Below are 23,091 nucleotides of genomic sequence, written 5' to 3' on the forward strand. Positions count from 1 at the left end.
AGGGACGATGCCAGAAGAAAGCGAGCAGTTGAAGATGTGTGTTAGAGAAGGCACGAGACAAGTGGAGAGAGATCTGATAAGGTGAGATGGGACAGGATCGAGCGGGCAAGTGGTGGGGCGAGAGGAGCAAAGAAGAGCAGCCACCTCTTGGTCAGTGGCTGGGGAGAATGTCTGAAGGGTAGGAAAGGCATGATCTATGTGTGATTGAGAAACAGAAAGGCAAGGAGGGGAGAATTCTTTCCTTAGCTGTTCAATCTTGTCAGTGAAGTAACATGCAAAGTTATCAGAAGTAAGGTTAGTTTTGGGGGTGGCCACAGCAGGGCGAAGAAGAGAATTAAAGGTGTCAAAGAGACGCCTGGGGTTGCGGGAACATGAACTAATGAGAGAGGAAAAATAGGACTGTTTGGCAAGGGCAAGGGCTGCACTGTATGAACACAATATGAATCTATAATGGAGAAAGTCTGATTGGGTACGAGACTTCCTCCAGGAGCGTTCAGCACAACGGGAGCATCTTTGCAGGTAGCGCGTTGATTTAGTATGCCATGGTTGGGGGCGGGTCCTCCTCGAGGTGCTTGTTTGGAGTGGCACTGCAGTGTTCACGGCAGATGTAAGAGTAGAGTTATATATGGAGATGGCCAGTGAAGGACAGGAGAGGGAAGGGATGGACAGCTGACAACTGTTGGAGATCAAGAGAATTAAGGTCCCTCCTGAGTTGAGGGGGGTTAGGCTGAGGTTTTTGGGTGAGGGGGTATGCGAGAGCAAATGATAAGAGGTGGTGATCAGAGAGTGGATATGGAGTGTTGCAGATATTAGATACTGTACATGCATAAGTGAAGATTAGGTCAAGGGTATTGCCAGCTACATGGGTGGGAGAATTTGCCCACTGCGATAGCCCAAGGGAGGAAGTAATTGAAAGTAGTTTAGTGGCTGCAGAGGTCAAAGGTGGGTTTATAGGAATATTGAAGTTCCCGAGAATTAGGGATGGAATGTTAGAAGAGAGGAAATAGGGTAGCCAGGCAGCAAAGTGGTCAAGGAAGAGAAGAGGGGAACCAGGGGGACGGTAAAAATCAGCAATGTTAGCAGAGAAGGGTTTGAAAAGGCGAATTGAGTGTATTTCAAATGACGGGAAAGAGAGGGAAGGGGGGTGGGAAGAGGTTTAAAAGAGCAGTGAGGGGAGAGGAGAAACCCAACACCACCACCTTTACATTCAGAGTTTCTTGGGTTGTGGGTAAGTTGGAGACCACCGAAGGACAAAGATGCAGGGGTGACAGTGTCAGAGGGGGAGAGCCAGGTTTCTGTTAAGGCTAGTAAATCTATAGAACGAGAGATGAAGAAGTCATGGACAGCAGTGGATTTAGTTATATTGCAAACAGAGCATGCGTTCCAGATGGCAGTATTGAAGGAGGATTTAGAGGAACATGAGGAACATGTACCTATATGAACAAATATTCATACCTTCCAATAAGCATACAGACATGTTTTATCCTTTACATGTCTATATTCTGATGTTTTAATTTATCAGACACAATCTTATTCTTATTCTATCTAACTCGTTTTCTTTTTTCTCCTTTCTTCTTCTCTTTTCCCTTTCCTTTCCCTTTATTATGTTTCTGTTTATATTTCTCCTTACTCCCCTCTCTGTGTGTAGCGGAGCGCTAGTCTTAGCAGGGACTTTTTTCTGCTGTTTTTTCCAAGATGAACTCAGGAACAAAGAAGATGCTTCACAGGAACAGCTAAATACAGCAAGGCTAGACAAAATTTTCCCAACACCTCCCCAGTAACTGGACAACACTCAGTTTTGGAGGAATAACTGAAGATTAATGGTGGCACACTGCCTTTTATGTGATTTTCCCCACAAGGTTGCCAGCCAGTTGGACCTTGTGGGGCACCGAGATACAAAGTTAACAGGCCAATGAAACAGGGTTATACATAACAGGGTTATACATAGAGTATGTACAAGCCCTCCCATCTGCCTGGTAGATAATTGAGGTAGATAATGTAATAACTCAATTATCTCCAGACAGGAAAACCACATATTTCACAAGATTCCAGAAGTACCCCAAAAATATTACATATCCCGATAAGTGGCACATCCCTGGATAGCTCTGATCTGGGTGAACAACATATACAAAAATCACCCAGATCAGAGTGGAAGTCACATTTGACCGGCCGCACGCATGATTTCATGCCCAAACTAGTTCCAGAGAATTAGGCTGTGTGGACGGTCTATCTTCTCAGTCAAATAAAGTGTAAATTGACAAACGGATCCGTTCGTGCATAACTTTATTGGAGGTATCTGGTTCGGTAGATTGTTTCTACCAAATAGTGCTTTGTTCATGCACTTTTAGGTGAACTTTGGTGGAGGTGGAAGTCTCAGCGGTGTTCGCGCTGATGAGTGTCCGATTTTAGTTCCATGCACTCAACGACAAAAACACGTTCTATACGAACGGCGAACACCCAGCCGACCGCTTGGAACGTTCTGGTTTATGGAGGTGTGAACTGAGTTAATGAGCGGCACACTCTATAGCTGGGTGGTCTACCGTTCGGTAGTTTGTTCGGATGATGAATAAAACCGTGGGAACCACTTAAGGGAATGGATTTTGACGAGCGGCCAGGTGGAACAGGTGAAACCTTGGATTGCAAAGCCAGGGGAGTATGTCTCGCACAGTTATTGTTACTTTCACACATAGGGGATCAAGAAGAGGGAGAAAAGGGGGTACGAACAGCCCAGAGCTGGTATAAAATATGATAGCTGGGTCCATTCTGCTACATTGCCCCCCTTTGACCACAAGTCGGCATACACAGTCTGATCCTACACGGATTGTCTTGGGTATGTCCGGGGATGCTCAAGGATAATTTTTCAAGTTCGGTCTGTCTGGATAACCCATCAGCATTTCCATTTTACTTTCTGGGGCGGTAATAGATAGTGAAATCAAAAGGCTGTAGCGCCAAACTCCTTGTTGTCTCCTGCCACCCGGTTCAGCCATGGGTTGTGATCCGTGTGCAAAGAGAAGGGCTGTCCGTGCAACTTTTTCAGGGCCCACACCACGACCAGGCACTCCTTATCGATGGCGGCGTAGCTTACTTCTCGGGGTAGTAACATGCGACTGATGTAAGCCACGGGATGTTATCCGCATCAGGTCCAACTTGGCTCAGTACTGCCCCCAATCCAAACATAGAAGCGTCTGTATTAACGAGAAAGTGTTTAGTTGGATTGGGAGCTGCCAATACAGGAGCGTTAACAAGTGCCTGTTTCAGTTGTTGGAATGCCTGCTCACACTCCGGGGCCCAGACTACTTGGCGGGGAAGATTCTTACGGGTAAGGTCAGTAAGGGGTTTGGCCAGGGCACTATAGTCGGTCACAAACTTCCTGTAGTACCCTGTGGTCCCTAGAAAGGCTAGTACCTGCGTCGTCATTCTGGGGGTTGACCACAATCTTGCCTCAATCTTAGCAGGTTCAGGCTTCTGTTGCCCGCATCCTACTCTGTGACTGAGGTACTGTACCTCGGCCATACCAATGTTGCACTTGGCGGGCTTAAGGGTTAAGCCCACTTCCTTGATATTATCTAGGACCGCTCCTATATGGGCCAAGTGCTTCTGCCAGGTATCACTAAAAATGACAAGATCGTCGATGGCGTAGTCTTGGAACCCATCTAGGAGTCAGTCCACCATCCGCTGGAAGGTAGCCGGAGCCTTTTTCATCCCAAACGGCATTACCCAGATACGTTGGAGAAGGTGGACTTCTTCTGCTCTACTAGTTGTTGTACCTCGGCCCGCTCCTGTGGGCTCAGCCGTTCTCCCAATTTGACCTCTTCTATCTCACCTGACTGACTCCCGTCCCCTAGGAGGTCGGGCGGGGAAGATTGTCAAAGTCCTCGCAGGCAGGGGCACAGATCGCTGCCACCTCCTCCGCTCTTTCATGGTAGGGCTTCAGCATGTTTACATGAAGCATGCATCGCCTTCCATTCCCTGAGCAAGGGCTGATCACATAAGTGGTGTCACACTTTTGTTCCACAACTTTTGTTCCTGGGCCCTGCCAGACGGCCTGTAGCTTGTCATTCCGGACTGGTTTTAAAATAAAACTTTCTGCCCTACCTGAAAGCTACGGTCCCTGGCATACCAGGTGCGCTGGCGGTTCTCGGCTGCCTGGAGGTTCTCTTGGACGGACCGAGTTAGTTCCTCCAGATGGTGCCAGAACTCCAGCACATATGGGACGATGGGGTTACCATCCTGGTTAACCTCCTCTCCCAGTGTTCACGGAAAAGGTCTAGGGTCCCCTTACTCGCCTTCCAAAGAGTAATTTAAATGGGGAGAACCCTATAGATTCCTACGGCACCTCCCGGTATGCGAACAGGAGGTGCGGCATGAATCCTTCCCAGTTTCTGAACGTTCTGAGCATTTGTTTTAGGGCTCCGTTGAACCATTCGCAGAGCCCGTTAGTATGCGGGTGATAGGGTGCGCTTACAATTGGCTTAATGCCGCAGAGCCGCCATAGGTGGATGATCTCTGCTGTAAATTGAGTGCCCCGATCTGATACTATCTCCCGGGGTAATCCCATGCAGAAGAAGATCTACATCAGTGCCTCGGCTACAGTTTCTGCATGGATGTTGGTCAGGGCCACCACTTCTAAATATATGGTAGCGTAGTCCACCACCGTCAAGATATTTCTCTTGCCGGAGGGGCTAGGCTTGGCTAAGGGTCCTACCAGGTCTACTGCTATCCTGCTAAATGGTTCCTCAATTATGGGGAGAGGGTAAAGTTTGGCCTTGTGGTGGTCTCCTATCTTACCTACCCTCTGGTAGGTATTGCAGGTTTGGCAGAACCGCTTAATGTCTTGGGAGATCCCGGGCCAGAAAAAGTTTTGGGTGAGCCGGTATCTGGTTTGGCTCACCCCTAAGTGCCCAGATAGCGGAATGGCATGTGCTATTCGCAATAACTCCTGTCAGTACCTCTGGGGTACTACTAACTGTATAATAGGGATTGGTTTCCGATCCGGCCACTAGTTTCTCAGACTATCTATACAACAGTTTCCTATCCCACACATAAGAAAAGGTTTTTATACAGTAAGAACAATAAGGATATGGAATTCTCTGCCTGAAGAGGTGGTTTTGTCAGAGTCACTACAGATGTTTAAACTGCAATTGGATAAATACTTACAAAAACATAACATACAGGGATAGAATTTCTTGATCCAAGGAGACATCTGACTGCTATTTTGGGGTCAAGAAGGATTTTTTTCCTAGTTTGTGGTTTGTGGCAAAATTGGAAGCGCTTCAGACTAGGTTTTTTGCTTTATTTTGGATCAACAGCAACAACATATGTGAGGAAGGCTGAACTTGATGGACGCAAGTCTCTTTTCAGCTATGTAACTATGTAACTATCTCTCTCACTCTAGCCCTGCCTGGCCTGAAGTGGCTGTCTCAGTATATCTGCAAGGTGGGGTCTGTGGTCACCTCCTTTTCAAATTCGGTGGGAGCAGTCCAGGGTGTACATTCTAGGGACGGGGGTCATGGCTTACCTGAGCTTCCAGGTGTGATCTGGTGTCCCTGGTGACTACCGGGTATGATTCCTCTGGTGTGGCCTGGGGCTCAAAACCAGGTCATTCCCCAAAAGAACTTCCGCTGGTAACTCCGGCATCAACCCCACCCCTACCATTCCAGACCCCACTACCCGAGCCATAGGTAGGCGGTATACTTTCCCCCAAGCTACCATTACGGCCACAGTGTTTTGGGTCCTGGCAGTGCTCGGCACCAAATGGCTCTTTACCAATGTTAGCGTTGCCCCAGTATCTCGAAGTCCCAGGACTTCTTTCCCGGCTAGGATAACGGTCTGCCTGTGATGGTGGTGGTTGTCAGTGTCTGGCAGAAGACGTGATATATTTTTTGTTATTTAGGATTTAAGATATTACAGACCTCCTTTTCCTTTGCTTTCCGCTATCATAAATATCGGCATGTATGAAAGGGTTACGCCGTTAGCTTGCCTCTTCAAGGCAAGGTAACCAAAGTGTATCCATTTGATTTTAAACACTAAAGGTAAACCCTGGTGCATAAATCTGACACACCAGTGATAAGACAAGTATGTCTGCTGTGTTCGCTGTGTGAAAATGCTAAAAAGTGTGAATAATAGACTGTGGAAGTAAATTTACATCATACACAGGGCTGCTATGTCAGGGCCAACTAACAAGTAATATTAGTTACATACACGTGCCAGTTGTGTCCTGTAATGGCATGATATTTCATCATTGGTTTTAACTTTGTTATAAAATATAATGATGGGCAACAATCAACCTAAATATTTAATTTTGGATATGTGCCATTCACGTGATGCAAATAACCATATCACAGGCTCCGTGATAGACAAGAGAAACAACATGTAATATTCCTTAATTGTCCAATGCTCTGTATTAGCTTTGTAAAGTATTATGTATGCTGGACAAGTTTACCATGCCATAGTTATAGATTCATTAAAAATCTTAGTTCTTAAGGACAAATGACATGTGTGACATGTCATGATTCCGGTTTATTCCAGAAATTTGGTCCTTAAGGGGTTAATGTGAAGGTATACACTTAATTTCTCAAATAAAATTTGTGGCAAAGCCAACCTCGCCACTGTGAACTGGAGGAGCCTGGTTGCTCGCCTGCTGCCTTTAGACTATGGCCCTGGGAGATTGTGCCCTTTTAAAAAACGTATTCGGCCCTAACAGAGTGCATGTCACTCATTCTGGCCCTTTAAACACAGTGGGGCCATTCGGTACTTGCCCTGTGTGAGCAGTGATACCCCCAGATAGATATGCCATGGAGCCTATTCATATAATGAAAGACAGCGGGAAAGACTTTGGCTCCATGGCAATTAAACTGTATTTGTGTGGTCTGCGTGCCATTCACCTAATAATGTGCACGCAGACCTGAGCTATCTGGGGATGTGTTACATGTCTGTGTTTGGTGTAATAAAAGTGACTTTATATATTTTAAAACATAATCCTGTATTTAGGTCCCCACATGTGTAATGGAGTTTTGTCTTTGACCTGGGAGATAATTGGATTACTTCTCCAATTATCTCCAGGGCAGAAGGGAGGAAGCCAGGATGCATTGTGGGGATGTTTTACTTTTCCTGTTTGAGCCAGATTAAAATACTGCCAGCCAGGGGGAACAAAACATACTTTTACTAACTTTTGAACCCCTGGTCGGATTCATGCCATTTTTTAATATGTTGTTCCCCTGAATGGATTGATTGTGGATATGTATTTTTATGTGAATGTGATGTATGGTTTTAAAGTTACAGAGTATGTGTGGAAACTGTATTTTTACTGTATGTAATAATTATGTTAATTGCTTATCTGAGGGAAGGGGATGTGTGGGTTGTACTGTTACTTGATTGGTTGTTTTATGCCTCCCCCTGGGTGTGTCCTGTATGTGCACAATTGTAATAAAAAGCAGGCTGGGTGTTCCAGACCTGAGATTCTGCTTGACCCTCAAACCGATGTGTCGTCTCGTTTTTGGGGAATTGGATTGTATGCTGACTGCCAGGAGTGTAAGCGGATTGTATGCTTTTCCTGTTCGGCTGATTCCAGGGTTCGTGTGTTTCCAGTTCGGGAGTTTCCAGAATTCGTACAGTTTGCAGTTTGGGAGCTTGGTGATTGCTGTAGCTGCTGGTCTATGGAAAAGGGGGATATCGCCTAAACTGGGTTTTATCCTCTTGTAAGTGAAACGGTCCGTTACAAAATTACATCACAGCTTTACAATTTCTCTAAACACATCACATCACTTTGATCAAGCATTTGCATTTGTATGTTTCTATTGATTATGTATGGATGTCTGGATTGACATAAGTAACAGATGGTATCAATAAGTCACAAGATTTGCTTTGTCTGAGAACTCTGGAATGTGGATTGGGGGTCTTGTCCTTATATGGCTAGAGTTATAGTCTGACGTCAATATGGGCACATCTATATAGTAACTGAACAAAGGGACACAAGGTTTCTCTCTCGCTCTTGGCTCTTCTTCCAGTACAGCTATGTAACGATTAAACTCTCCCTTCAGGAGTACAGCAATTACCATCTGCTGTTTAACATCCATGATCATGTAACATCCTTTGTTGTTTTATTATGTATAAGTAACTGAGAATAAACAGTAAGAAACCTTAAGTCAGATTGTGTATTAGTACGAAAACAACTGCGCCATTGGGTTTTGGAGGGGACTACTTGCCAGCCTTTTACCCTGTGACTATGGCCCCTTTAATTTATTGTGGTTGAGAGAACCTATTTGTGGCTATTGGGACTTTAAACAATGGTTCTTCGAACTCCCGAACAGTCGAAGTGGCCGCCATTCGATATTCGAACACGTGGTGGCGGACATCTTGTTCGCATGGACCAAAACCGCGAATAGACTTCAGGGGGACTTACCCGCAAATGCCCTGGAACTATTTTCGGCATGAAAACCTTGTTGTTCCCGGTCGGTCCTAGGAGAGGTCTTTCCTATACGGTCCTGGATGTAGGAGGTTGGTCCAGGGTGGAAGGAAGACGGCGAGATTCCAGTTAAGCTACGGCGGTTGTGGAGTCTGCAGTGCCTGTGGTGTCCGGTGCGGTGCTTATGGTCCTCAGCGTGAGCTAGGAAGCATTTGTTGGTGGAGGTGCCCAGTCGGGGTGCCAGGTGATCCGTTACAGTACTTTTAATTAATATAGACATATATTAATGTCGTGAGCCTCTAATCCAAGAAATATACATACAATAATTATTCCAATTTGGCCAGTCTTCTATTCAAGTTTTGTTCCCACTTCCACGGGGAAGAGATAGAAGAATCGAGTTACAAAACTGAGTTTTGGAACCGGGAAAACAAAAAAAGAATTTAGAATATGTCACACAGACTAAGAATATTTGCACAGAAAAAGAACTGTGTGAAGAATTGTGTGTTGTAAGAAAAAGAAAGACTGTACAAGACTACAACGTGAATTCTAGAAGTAAGCACATGACAGAGATTGGTACGTTTCCAGATCCAAGTTCAGAACTGCGCAGCTTTGTGAATGAAGCAACAAAATAAACAGAAATAACTGATCTGGTGAGTAACATGGAATTCATAAATGATATTGCAGAGAAAATTGTAGTTAGCAATTAATAGCTATTCATATGCTGTTTTGTGGCAATCTTTATACACACACAATGTAACATTGCCAATAGTGAAGTTGCCAAGAAATGGTTTGTTAATAAGAAAAAACAAATATCAGAAATGTTAGGAAACTAGTCTATACTTACAATGCATTGATTTGTAAATGAGATGCATGTCAAGAAAATCAGCAGAAAAAGAAATAGATTTGAATGGGTCAACAGAAGACAAATCAGACTTAAATGAAACACAGAGTACATGCTATAATTTTGAGAGATTGTCAGAACAGTCTGTAAATTAGAGGATAGAGTTTGTGACGAATTACACTTCACCACTGGCTTTTGGAGGGGCCTGATTACCAGCCTCTTACCCTGTGACTATGGCCCCTTTGGCCCCTTTGTGGTTAAAGACACTATTGATGCCTGTTTGGGATTTTAAACAATTGTTCTTTAAACTTTTGAAGTGGTCGAAGTGGAACTTCGAACAACCGAACAGCCGGACCACACACAAGTGGAGTGTAGAGCCACTTTACCTCCCAGGCTGGGAGTTAAGCCGCAGCTAAATTGATGAACGGCTGGGTGGTCACCGTTCATATAGAGGAACACGTGGCGGCGGCCACCTTGTTCAGTCGAACGTGTTCAGCTGTGTTTTGTCGTTGAGTTCATGGAACTCAAATCGGACACGCAACAGTACGAACACCGCCAAACTTTACCTTCTCTGGAACTTCGACGGGAGTCAAATCGGCGTTCGACAATTCAAACGCCACTTTAACATTGGTTATTTGCACAAACGGCCCTCATTCGTACATTCGAACTGAACTTAGTATTGGAAATAGACCGGACACACAGCCAAATTCTCTTTTCTATTGTAAGCGCACTCACTATTCCTTACAGCCAAATTCTCTGAAAATGTTTTGGGCATGAAATCATGCATGCGGTCGGTCAAAAGAGACTTTCGTGGAACTTTTGAATCCCTGTTCTGATCTGGGTGATTTTTGGATATGTTGTTAACCCAGATCAGGGCTATCCAGGATTTAGGATTTATGGGAATATGTTGGGATTTTGGGGTGTTTCTGCACTTTGGGTAAAAATGGGTACTTTCTGCCTGTGGATAATTAAGTTATTCCATTAGCTTTATTAATTATATCACAGGCATAGGGGAGGGCTTGCTGACTGTATGTGCGAGTGTTACAGTAATAATTATTGTTCCCACTGGCTTATGTTCCTTGTGTCCCTGTGTTCAATCAGGTCCAGGGGGGGTGCCTCTGGCCTGAAAATCTGTATAACATATAACAGATTTGAGGACAATGATGAAATAATATATGGAAATAAGCAAGACTGATTAACACAATTAATAAAATTAACAACAGGGAATGATTTTGCAGACACTGAGATGTTGGAAAAACTAAAACTGACAATGATGAGGATATATTTGGTTTTCTTGTAAAATTTGAAAGTGCACATAGACTAATTTTACTGAAGATCAGTTAATTAATGAATTTGTAAAAAAAAAAAAAAATCAAGATATAGATTCAGCTGCAATTGTAATTGCTAAAGAAAAAAGAACTTTGAGAGAAGTTGCTTGTTCTTAGATAAATTAAGGAGGGTGTCCAGAAATGAAGGTGTTAAAATGGATTGTGGAATTAGGCAGAGAAAGAAGCCTCCTCCTCCTCCTTGTAAAAGAGCGATACAAACAGCTGAGCCGCTCCCAATTTTATCAACTAAAAACTGCAGAATTAACAATCAAAGGCAGAATATAACTCCTAAAGTTATTTGTTTTTGGTGCAATAAAAAACATTTTTAAGGTCTTGCAGATATTTTATCCACAATATCAAATCAAATAGAAATGAGAAATTCATTTTGTTGATTGAAAAATTGCAAAGAGGAAATACATGTAGTGATAAATCCATAAAGGCCTCCTTGTAAACTGATAATCAGACAAATAAGATCAATTTTTGCTAAAGCGAAATTAGGAGACAAACAAGCAATGCAGTGTAACACAGAAAGTTATAAGAATCAGATAACTTCACAAGACATGATCAGTTTAGAGAATGAGCATGGATATGTGTGCCAGACTGATTTCAGAGTTAAATACAGCACAAGAATAGAGATCTATGTTAGTTTGTTGTTTTACTGAATTGTTAGTCTGAACTGTTTTTTCATTGTTTTTATGTGTGTTATAGAGAAGAATAAGGTAAAATAAATATAAAAAAAAATATGTACATCAAGGTTGCAAGTATGGCAGGATGAAATACAGTAACGTAGCAGTTGTTAGGAACAAGCAATGTATGTTATATTTGGTGTGAGCAAATATAGAGTAACTCCATCATTTTACAGAAGGGAAAACAAAGGATTAAGTCCTTGTTACTTCTGGGGTTGATTTAAAATCTTTGATTTAATTCATGAGAATGAGATTTTAATATCATGACCGACAATGGATTACTATATTTTGCAAGGAATATCGCTATGTGTGCAGCCGCGGGCCCCCAGCTCCCTGTTACCGCAGAGGGGGCCAAGGCAGCACACTGCTTCTCCTCTTCTCTCTTCTAATAACTCTTGCGAGACCCGGTTACCATGGTAACGCTCCACAGGTCTCGCAAGAGTTATTAAAAGAGAGAAGAAGCTGTGTGCTGGGCCCCCTCTGCAGTAACAGGGAGCCGGGGGCACCCCATACCAGTGGACCACCAGGGATGGAATCTCCCCCCTCCCTGGACACAATAAAAAAATTAAAAATTAATGAGAAAATGCCCCTTCCTCCCCCCACCCCCCCAGATTGCACATTTACACACACACTGCATACACTAACACAACACACACACTGTATACACTAACACAGACACTGCATACACTAACACAACACACACTCTGCATACACTAACACAACACACACTCTGCATACACTAATACAATACACACACTGCATACACTAAGACAACATACACTCTGGATACACTACACACTAACACACTCACTGCACTACACTGACACACACTCTGCATTCGCTACACATTAACACACTCTGCATTCACTACACTAACACACACTCTGCATCCGCTACACATTACACTAACACACACTCTGCATCCGCTACACACTAACACACACTCTGCATCCGCTACACACTAACACACACTCTGCATCCGCTACACACTAACACACACTCTGCATTCACTAAACTATGCACACACTCTGGATTCACTATACTGACACACAATCTGCATTCACTACACTAACATAAACTCTGCATTAACTGAACACACGGCATCCACTACACAAACATCCTGTATTCACAGTACACACACTACATCCACCACAAATTTAAACACTCTGCATTCACTATACACAGACACTGCGTCTAAGACACACACTGCATCCACTAAACACATTTTATCTAGTACATACAAACACTACATCCACTACACAACACACACTACCTCACTGTACACATACTACATCCACTACTCAAACACATTCTGCGTTCACTATACACACTGCATCCACTACACAAACACACACTCTGCATTCACTGCACAAACGGTATCTAATACACACAAACACTACATCCATTACACACATTCTAATTCACTTTCACTATACACACCACATTCAGTCCTGCATCATTGTCAGCGGACTAGGTAGGACGTGGTTGGCCCGGGAGAAGGGGGGGAGGGGAGGGGGGGGCAGACCTTGTGCTTTGTCATGAATGTTTGAATGTTTTTTGTTTTAATGTAGGTAAAGCATGACCGAACCTTGTGGCAATAAATTAGGAAAACATTCCTTTAGACAACTGGACATCGGCTGTTGGAAAGAGACTTCATCTGACCTGCAAACTGTGATGGAAGCTTCTATAGAGTTAATTTAATACAGAAGATTAACAGACTTAAAAAGAAATACATGAGTAACACTAACATGAATATAAATTCCTAACTATTAACGAAGAAGAAAACAGACAATGAAAAGTTATTTATCAGTTATGAGTATATTAATACCAAGAGAGAGTACTTATAAATGTGTAACGTATGGAGTAAAATTACGAAAGATATTATTGTGAAGAGAACTATTACATTAAGTCCTATACATATGAAGAGAAGTACAAGTGGTAGATAAAATATGAAGTTGATAAAAGAAGGATCATGTATACTTACTACTACAAAGAGTGAGTTCAATAGTATCCCATAGATTCATAAGAATTACTAATTTGTTGATATCAGGGTGAAGTAAAACAAACAATGGTAACTAAAGGAAGAAAACTAAGGAAGGATAATTTATACTGATTAATATTAAGTAATTATATACATTAAGAATACCTTGGATATACGAGTTCAGAAATCCAAGAGGAATTGAATTAAAGTTTAGTTAAGATTGTAGTACACAATAAGCACCATAAGCACTGCACTGGAACACCATAACAACCGTAAACCCCACAAACCATCGCTGCTTGGTTGGGGTCTCGCTGTCCTCCACCCACTCTGGACCCAAGACCAGGGTCCAGCTTCCAGTGGGTAGACCTCTCCTTGTCCAGAGAGGGAAGCAGGCTGCTCTTATAAGTGTGAATATAGCTCTCCAATCCCCCAAACATGAGCCTAGACTTCATGAAGGGTAAAACAAATCTCAGTTTAATGGTAGCCACAACTGGCTAGCGTATGGGCACATCTATATAGTAACTGAACAAAGGGACACAAGGTTTCTCTCTCGCTCTTGGCTCTTCTTCCTGTACATCTATGTAACAATGTAACTCTCCCTTCAGAAGTCAATTACCATCTGGTGTTGAACATCCATGATTATGTAACATCCTTTGTTGTTTTATTATGTATCAGTAACTAAGAATAAACCGTAAGAAACCCTCAGATTGTGTATTAGTACTTTTAATTAATATAGACGTATATTAATGTTGCGAGCCTCTAACCCAAGAAATGTACATAAAATAATTATTCCAATCGACTGGCAAAAAGACAAAGAAGAAACGGAATTTATTACAGTAAGAAAAAGCTGCCTGGCAAGAATCAAAAGGTTATAACGTCCTCTTTTCTGTTTTTGCAACTCAAAATATTGTTTTTTTTTTGTTTTTTTTTTATTCTTTATTTTTCGTTCCGACAGTCAAGCATTGTTACAATAGTGCAGACATAGGTATGTAAATAACCGTACAAGTTTTTGTTTGCATGTAGTACAGAATGCAGAGTAGTATTGTTAGTACAGGCATCATTCACATACTGTGCACTTTGTGTGCGTGGCCGCCAGAGTTTTTCTTTTGTGTTGGCAAGCAATATATAACTTTTTACAGTGGTAGTGTTGCCAGTTGCCGCCACTGAAGTGTACCGCGCGGATGCCGCCCCACGCCCCGAGTCATGATTCTATGTGTCGTATTGCTCCCATGGATCCCACACCTTGTGGAATGTGGTCAATGTGTTCCGCACTTGGGCTGTGAGTTTATCCATCAGATAGTTGTCACGTAGTTTTGTCCTGACCAGAGATATCTGCGGGAGGTCCGGGCATGATCAGCGTTGTGCTATGGCCCTGCGGGCCGCTAGGTAAATCATGTTGAGGAGTTTTTGTTCGTGTCTTGGGAGGCCCTCTGTGGGTCTAGACAAAAGGCACGCCCATGGGTCTAGTGTCATCCGTTTTTGTAAGATTTGGGAGCTGAGGTCTATTATGCTGCGCCAATATGTCGCAACCATTGGGCATTCCCACCACATGTGTATGTATGTGCCTTTCCCCCCGCATAAGTGCCAGCAATCATCTGTAGGGCTCAATCTCATGTGTTTTTGTTTCACTGGAGTCATGTACCAGCGGAATAGTGTTTTATAAGATTGTTCTTGGAGTGTTACGCATATGGTGGTTTTGGTGCATGCTTCCCAAATATCCTGCCACTCCGTTTCAAAATATTGTTTTAATAAGATGTTCAAAGCAACATAACCACTACAGCTTGCTGTGGAGGTTATACTGCCCACGATGTCCTGTTGCTATCCCCTGATATGATATTAACTCAATTAGACAAAACTGGAAATACAGAGAAGGAAATTCTGCACAAATGCACCCAATATGGGGGCTGCGCCTGGAACAGAAAGACTCTCGCTTTAAGAACTTAAATAAAGTAAATATATATATATATATATATATATATATATATATATATATACACACACACACAATAAAAAATACACAAGATCCAGCGCACTCTCCTATCTACTAAACAGCAACTTCAATGTTGACAGATTTTATTAGTTTTTCAAAGTTTTTTTTTAAAAACACCTAATCTAGGCAAAAATAATAATGGGGATTTAGTTACATTATATGATCATACATTGCATAAGCCTGCCACAACGTCAATGTACCCCATCTTTGGCAGGTCCTACTCTCACAGCCTAATGTCTGCTCTTATGAGATTAACCCACTTACTTGGGAAAAAATTCCATCTGAGGCTCTCTGCAGTACAAGGCTAAATAGGGACCTGAGATGAGGCACCTGTAACAGGGAGCCTAACAAAACCAAAGGAGTTGGCTAGACTCCCAATATATATATATATATATATATATATATATATATATATATATATATATATATATATATATATATGAAACATGGGGGATGGTTGCACTCACCTGAACATGCTTAAATGGGGTGTTGACAGATTTTATTAGTTTTTAAAACATGTTTTATATATATATATATATGTTTCATTTTGTTACCTTCAGAATTGTATAGAGAACACACCTCCCAACAGTCCTGGATCCAGTGGAACAGTTTCATTTAAGACCCTGTTTTTTGTTGTTTTTTTCCCTTTAGTGCCCCGCAAAAAGTACACAAAAGTACACAAAGGTTTCAATTGTTTCTTACCGAATAAGGCATACGGTTGGTCATCCTCAATCATGACATCTTTGTAATGATCCTTGTGTCCTTCTATATATTTCCACTCCTCCACAGAAAAAAATAGGGCAACATCCTCACATCTTACAGATACCTGGCACAGATAGTGACACAATTACAACCTAGGGACACCCACTAGTTTTCTCTCATCTTTTACAATATAATGTACATTTCGAAGAGCCCTTACCTCTCCATTCAGCAGGTCAATGATCATGTTGGCCAGTTCCTGGATCTTCTTGTCATTGATTTTGTCATGTAACAGAAAATGAGATGTAGACTCTTTATTGGGGCTCTGGGTCCTACAGATACCTTTTGTAACACGTGCACTGCTGTTATTTGCAACATGGACATCAGACTTCTTCACAACAATATAATCCTAAAATACAGATATTAACTTAGATTTGATGTCATGGGGAGATAAAATGTCCACATATTCTTGGATACTACATTCCAGGCAGTTTGCTGCTGGCAGAATAGCAAAGTTACCATTGCACTAGAAATAGCAAAGTCGTCCCCCCCCCCCACCCCCCAACTACCAACCAATATGTCTCATGAACAAACAGAAATTGACTAAAAAGTTCTAAATGGGAGAATGAGAGTAGTAAGGAAACGAAACCCTACCTTTAATGATTCTAGGGATAATAGAAAAAAAAAAAAAAAACAGTTAACGTAAGAATAACAAATAGTAGGAAGAGACTAAAAAACAAATATTGCAGGTAGTTGACTGGGTATATATAAACAAATTCCCAAAGCAAGAAAACTAACTAAATAGTTAGAGTAATCCAAGCTTGAGCCAGATTCTACCCCAGCATAAAAACACACACAAAGAGGTAAAAATACCGGGAAATTGTGGAGGGGGCAATCCCCCAAGAACACAAAGCACTGTGGTGGAATCTCGGTAAAAATAAATTTAGTAGGCCGAGATTGCCACGTGGTATGTGCACGTGCATATGCTGATGTGTCGGTCGGTTGGTTGCACGTGGCAACGATACAATCAGTAGTGTACGGAGTATGTGCAGGAATACAGGATATACGAGTATTCCCCTCCTCCATTGTGCTGGGCAAGCCATGTGGTCAAACAGGAAGTTAGTCTTTGTTCTGTTGATTGGGTAAGAGTAAGTGTAGGTGGAACTGATTATAGGAGGAGCTATATGTCTATATAAGGGACCTACACTGTACGATCGGGGCTCAGATTTTAGCTGTTTTTGGTGACATTAGTCCCTCTGAGTCCCGGTCGGTGAATCGAATAAAGATCTCTTCCTTCCTGAAGAAACCTGTGTCCATCTCTCTGTGCTTGGCTTCCGTCAGTTTCTCCGGTATCAGCACAATAACTCAAAGAGTCTGTCCCTATATTACCCCCTATTACCTAGTTCATATAAGTGCTACCAAGTTAAAAAGGATCACTGCTCCGGATGACTGCTGACACCGAAATGCGCTTCAAACTATTTATTGTTTTTATCACTTTTTCACTTGGTAGCACTAGTTTAGTTTAAGATTTATTTATTTTTTCTTTCTAGGCAGGGGTGGGATTTATCAAACACTGTGAAGGTGCTCCACAATGTATAAAGCTTAATTATTATTATTTGGTATAAAGTGTAAAACATATTCTGCTGTGCTGTACAATAGAGGAAACAGACAAATGATGAACACGTGCTGATGCAAAAGGAACAGAAGACACCATTTGTGAACTTACAATCTAGGAAACACAGTACTGTTATAAAGATACCTCATGCGTTTATAATCTAAAGGTAATAATGGGTGTAACAGACCCCCAAGTATTGCCTGGCCAACAGATTTGAAACATTATAAGCACTGGATTTGTTACTGTTGTTATATTTCACATACAAATGGGAAAACGAATGACACTGCTAACTAATTCGTATAAACGAACAAACTACCGAACCAGAGACCACCCAGCCCAATCGCAATTAACTCCTTGACTCTGTGCCAGACCGCAAACCGAAAACGTTCTAAGTGGTTTACTGGGTGGCCGTCGATTCGTATGTACGAACAAGTGGCGGCGGCCATCTTGTTTTGTCGAGCGCATCCAGCGGTGTTTGGTCGTCGAGTGTCTGGAACTATTTTTGGACACTCAAACTCCCGAACACCGCTGAGACTTCCAGGACCACTTAGTTTTGCACAGATTTATATGAACAAGACGGCACACGACCAGCAAACTCACGAACAATAAAAAGCATGACTGGTTGGTATTTTAACTGTACGAAAAGGCCGCACCAGCTAACGCATGGAACTATTTTGGGCAGGAGCCTCCTGTGCGACCGGGCATTGATGGGACTTCCAGCTATCTCCCGAACCTCTGAACCCATTCGTACGATTTTTTAATATGTTTGTCCCCTAATTATGCTTGTTCTGAAAATGTAAATTGTATTGGAATCAAATGTATAGTTTTGATGTTATAAAAATTGAGTAAAAAGTATATTTTTCGCTTGGAGATAATTGAGCTGAAAAAGCAATTACACACTCCTGAATTCTCACACACTGACATGCCTTACAAAACAGACTCCTATATTTAGACAAGCCAACAAAGCCAAAATAGTAAATTGTATACAACTCCGCTTATTTTACAGCTCAGTTATATTGGCCTAATATGTGTCCATCTCCTCCTCCTCTTGGCTGGGGGACAACAAAAGGCTTAGCAGCATTTGCAATCTGTATGCTGCTGTTCTGGAATTTTAACTCCTGCTGGACAACCAGAGAATTTTAATCTTTGCTGGACCACCATGGAATTTAAACCCCAGCTGGATCACCAGTGAATCTGAACCCTCACTGGTTCACCAGGGAATATGAACCCCCGATGGACTACCACAGAATTTTAACTCCTGCTGAACTACCGGGATATTTGATCCCTCGCTGGACTACCAGGGATCATATCCCACCGCCAGGCAAGAAATGTAAGAGGGGGATGGGACACAGAGCACTTAACACACACCCCCAGCTACTCCCCATATATTACACACAATCTACATTGCCCCAACATTACACAAAAAGTCTACACTCCAACACAATACACAGATTCTTTGCACACAACCAACAAATCTACCACACATTACATCGCATAAAAACATCACACACAGACAACGCTAAACACACACACACACACTATATGCAGGCTGCCTGAAGAAAGGGAGAGACGCTCTTGGTAGGATCTTCAGTATTCCTAATTAAAACTATTTTGTGTGTCAGGAGAAGTGGATTGGGTTATTACTTTAACCAGAACAAGTATATATTTGTTCTCTTAATTTCCACACCCCTTGAGTTATGCAATATAATCTGTAAGGAAAAAAAAAAAACAAGATTGAAAGCCCCCTATTTCATCCTCACCTTGGTGTTCATGTAAACAAAGACACTCTAAACACCATAACCATTACAGCTCATTGTAGTGGTTATGGTGTTGTGAATCTTTTTTGCATTGTTCCTTGGTTTTCTGTCAAACTGTTTTCAACATCCATACTTCGCTTGTGTACATAAAACAAACATATTGCTTATTACAGGTTGTGGCGGGACACTGCCACTATGTGCCATGCCCACTGAATATTCAGATGTTTTGGTTTTGCATTTTGTGTCCCCAATGTGTATTCTTATGATTTTCCCTTGTTGAATGTGTGTTCCCCCTTGTATTTTTACACTGTACAATGCATTCTACTTTTCAACCAGGCAGGGGCGGACCACCCCGATACTCCATTTAGAATGCGTGGTTAGAATGTTCACACCTCGTTAACAAGGTGTGAAAACCGCAGACCACAAGGGAACAAGCGGCGCGTGCTTCCCCTGGGTGGCCGCTGGTTCGTATCACCGAACGCCCACCAGGAGGAGCATTCGCATCCTGATTGGGGGTCAAAACTCCTCTCCTCCGCGCATTTCAGCGGATTGGCTGTTGCTTGGTTTTGGCGCGAAGTTTGAATTCACCGGACCAAACCAAGCGACGCTGTGGAACTGATTTTGAGGATGTACAGAGCCTCGAGCCCCAGACTTTACACGTTGGTATCTCGGGCTCTGTACACCCGATTACCCCGCTATTTGCAGGTATCCCAGATGGGACCCCGGCTATCTAACGATATATGTTTTACCTGTGTAACCCCTTCCCTTCCCAGGGCGCTGAGCCCCAAAGCTTACCACACCCCTGTATTTAATATATCTTAAGGTGTAACCCTGTTGGTATCTCCCAGAGCAGGAGATGGTTATCTGTAACCCAGCCCCCTCCTGCCTGGGATTGTGTTATGTTGACTGGAGACCCTCTGTGGGGGTCTGTGCATAAAAGAAGCCTGTTTGCAATAAAATAGAGTTCAGTACTTAAACCTCCAAAACTGTGTGTTGTCCTGTTATTCGAGGGAAGGAAGATTTAACCCCTGTGTCTGCTGTTCCAGCTTGCAGGGGATGCAAAGGGGAAAAGTCCTTGTAAGGACTAAGAGCTTCCCGGGCTGAGTGTCGTCTCTGCCTGGGAGCGCATAGAGCTAAGTCCCCTAACTATGTAAGAGTTCCTGATCGGCTGAAGGACGGGAACTAGCGGGAGCAAATCGGTCGGGTTACCGGGACACTGGGAATTTGTACAGCCTACAAGAGGACAAAGCACCTACTCCTTTTGTCTTGTGTTTAAAAGAAACAATGAAACCCTCACCTCTCCAGTCAGTACGAAGATAATCTCCAGAGTAAGATTCAGAATCTTTTCAATCATCCAATAATTGTCTTTATTCATTATCAGTAGGTTAACTAGATGCTTTACAGAGCTCTATCCTTTTGAAGTGCGTTTGATTTTTATTCAGCAGTGTACAGTCAAAATTAACCTAAAATTAAAAAATAAGAAACATCTGTAAATGTATACATGTTTGGGGGCAATAAAAAAAAAATTATTGCAACTAACATATGCATAAAACCACTGGTCCGCACTGGCTCAAACATACAGAGCTTTGAGAGATCCTGTCAGAAATCACATACCTACTTGTATCAAGCGATGGCCTTGTAATTTTTTACAGCAAAAAGTTGTTGACAAAGGTTTTGTTTCTATTTGCCTGCTGGCAACAAATAAGGAGGGACCTTGGACATTTATTTCCCCCCAATATGATTGAATATAAAAGACAGGTGGGCATGCCTAGCCTGACCGTTACCCCTACCAAAATAAGTACCTACCAGGTGGCTAGGGGACCCCATGCCTCTAGCAACCATTCCAATAAATATCTCTGCCTACTCACCTCTAATAATAATGAGGGAGGGGGCAATTAATCTAATACCTACAACATTATATATACACACACATACTTACACACTGAACAAAATTATAAACGCAACACTTTTGTTTTTCCCCCATTTTTCATGAGCCGAACTCAAAGATCTTAGACTCTTTTTATGTACACAAAAGGCTTATTTCTCTCAAATATTGTTCACAAATCTGTCTAAATCTATGTTAGTGAACACTTCTCCTTGGCCGAGATAATCCATCCACCTCACAGGTGTGGCATATGAAGATCCTGATTAGACAGCATGATTATTGCAAAGATTATTATCACACAGCACAATGCCACAGATTGCAAGTTTTGAGGGAGCGTGCAATTGTCATGCTGACTGCAGGAATATCCACCAGAACTATTGCCTGTGAATTAAATGTTAATTTCTCTACCCGAAGCCGTCTCCAAAGGCGTTTAAGACCATGTGTAACCACACCAGCCCAGGACCTCCACATCCAGCATCTTCACCTCCAAGAACGTCTGAGACCAGCCACCCGAACAACTGCTGCAACAATCGGTTTGCTCGTCTGCATACTCGTCGTCCTTATCGGGGTCTCGACCTGCCTGCAGTTCTTTGTCGTAACCGACTTGAGTAGGCAAAAGCTCACATTCGATGGCATCTGGCACCTTGGAGAGGTGTTCTCTTCACACGTGAATCCCGGTTTTCACTGTACAGGGCAGATGGCAGACAGCGTGTATGGCGTTGTGTGGGTGAGAAGTTTGCTGATGTCAACGTTGTGGATTGAATGACCCGTTTGGTGGAGGTGGGGTTATGGCATGGGCAGGTGTATGTTATGGACAACAAACACAGTTGCATTTTATTGATGGCATTTTGAATGCACAGAGATACCGTGACGAGATCCTGAGGCCTATTAGTGCTATTCATCCACGGCCATCACCTCATGTTGCAGCTCATAATACATGGCCCGATCCCAGTTCTTGCATGGCCAGCCTACTCACCGGACATGTCACCAATTGAGCATGTTTGGGCTGCTCTGGATAGCATATACGACAGCCTGTTCTAGGTCCTGCCAATATCCAGCAACTTTGCACAGCCATTGAAGAGGAGTGGGCCAACATTCCACAGGTCACAATAAACAACCTGATCAACTCTATGCGAAGGAGATGTTGCACTGCGTGAGGCAAATGGTTGTCACACCAGATACTTGGTTTTCAGACCCCCCTGGACCACTCCAATACAGTAAAACTGCACATTTTAGAATGCAATAAGCATGCTGTTTAATCAGCATCTTGAAATGCCACACCTGTGAGGTATATGGATTATCTCGGCAAAGGAGAACAATATTTGAGAAAAATAAGCCTTTTGTGTACATAGAAAAAGTCTTATATCTTTGAGTTCAGCTCATCAAAAATGGGGGCAAAAAAAAAAGTGTTGCGTTTATAATTTGTTCAGTGTGTGTATATATACAAATAATTTGATAGATTTTTGCCAATAGAATGTTATAGTTGGACAAAAACAACTTTGATCACGTGTCAGTGTTAATACTGCATTATTAATTCAGACAAGATGCGTGGTTTTAGGACATCATTCTTAAATGGTTTGATGTGAACAGAGATTTCACCTGATGACTTTACAGAGCATAACATGAAGATGTGATGGTTATGTTGCTTAGAGTACCTCGTTAGGCAAATGTAAAGAAATACTCCACTGGCCAGATAAAAAAAAAAAAAAAAAAAAAAAGTTTAACTGTTTAATAGACACAACAACAATGAAAACATGGATGCATTTAATTGTGTATTTTTTTTATTGGGGGTTTATTAAAAAACACTTGCAAAAGCCCTCTCCCTATTCTCCAGCCCATACTTTTTGTGGCTGTCCATTCCCAGACCCCTCAATGCAGCTCAAAGAGAAGTCTTTGCAAAGTTGT

At 42.4% G+C, this 23,091-nt stretch overlaps 1 protein-coding gene across 1 annotated transcript in view; it reads right to left on the reverse strand.

The window, feature by feature from the left end:
- Positions 1-23,091, reverse strand: part of LOC134575559 (zinc finger protein 737-like) — a 128,743-nt gene that overhangs the window by 104,588 nt on the left and 1,064 nt on the right. Inside the window, exons 2-4 of the mRNA XM_063434855.1 lie at positions 20,599-20,764; positions 16,150-16,338; positions 15,933-16,056 (exon numbers count right to left, since the gene is read on the reverse strand). Of these exons, the coding sequence (XP_063290925.1) occupies positions 15,933-16,056; positions 16,150-16,338; positions 20,599-20,676 (391 nt within the window). The 5' untranslated portion in view covers positions 20,677-20,764. The remainder of the gene's footprint in view (positions 1-15,932; positions 16,057-16,149; positions 16,339-20,598; positions 20,765-23,091) is intronic.

Source organism: Pelobates fuscus, chromosome 10 (assembly GCF_036172605.1).
Source record: "Pelobates fuscus isolate aPelFus1 chromosome 10, aPelFus1.pri, whole genome shotgun sequence".
Taxonomy (NCBI): domain Eukaryota; kingdom Metazoa; phylum Chordata; class Amphibia; order Anura; family Pelobatidae; genus Pelobates; species Pelobates fuscus.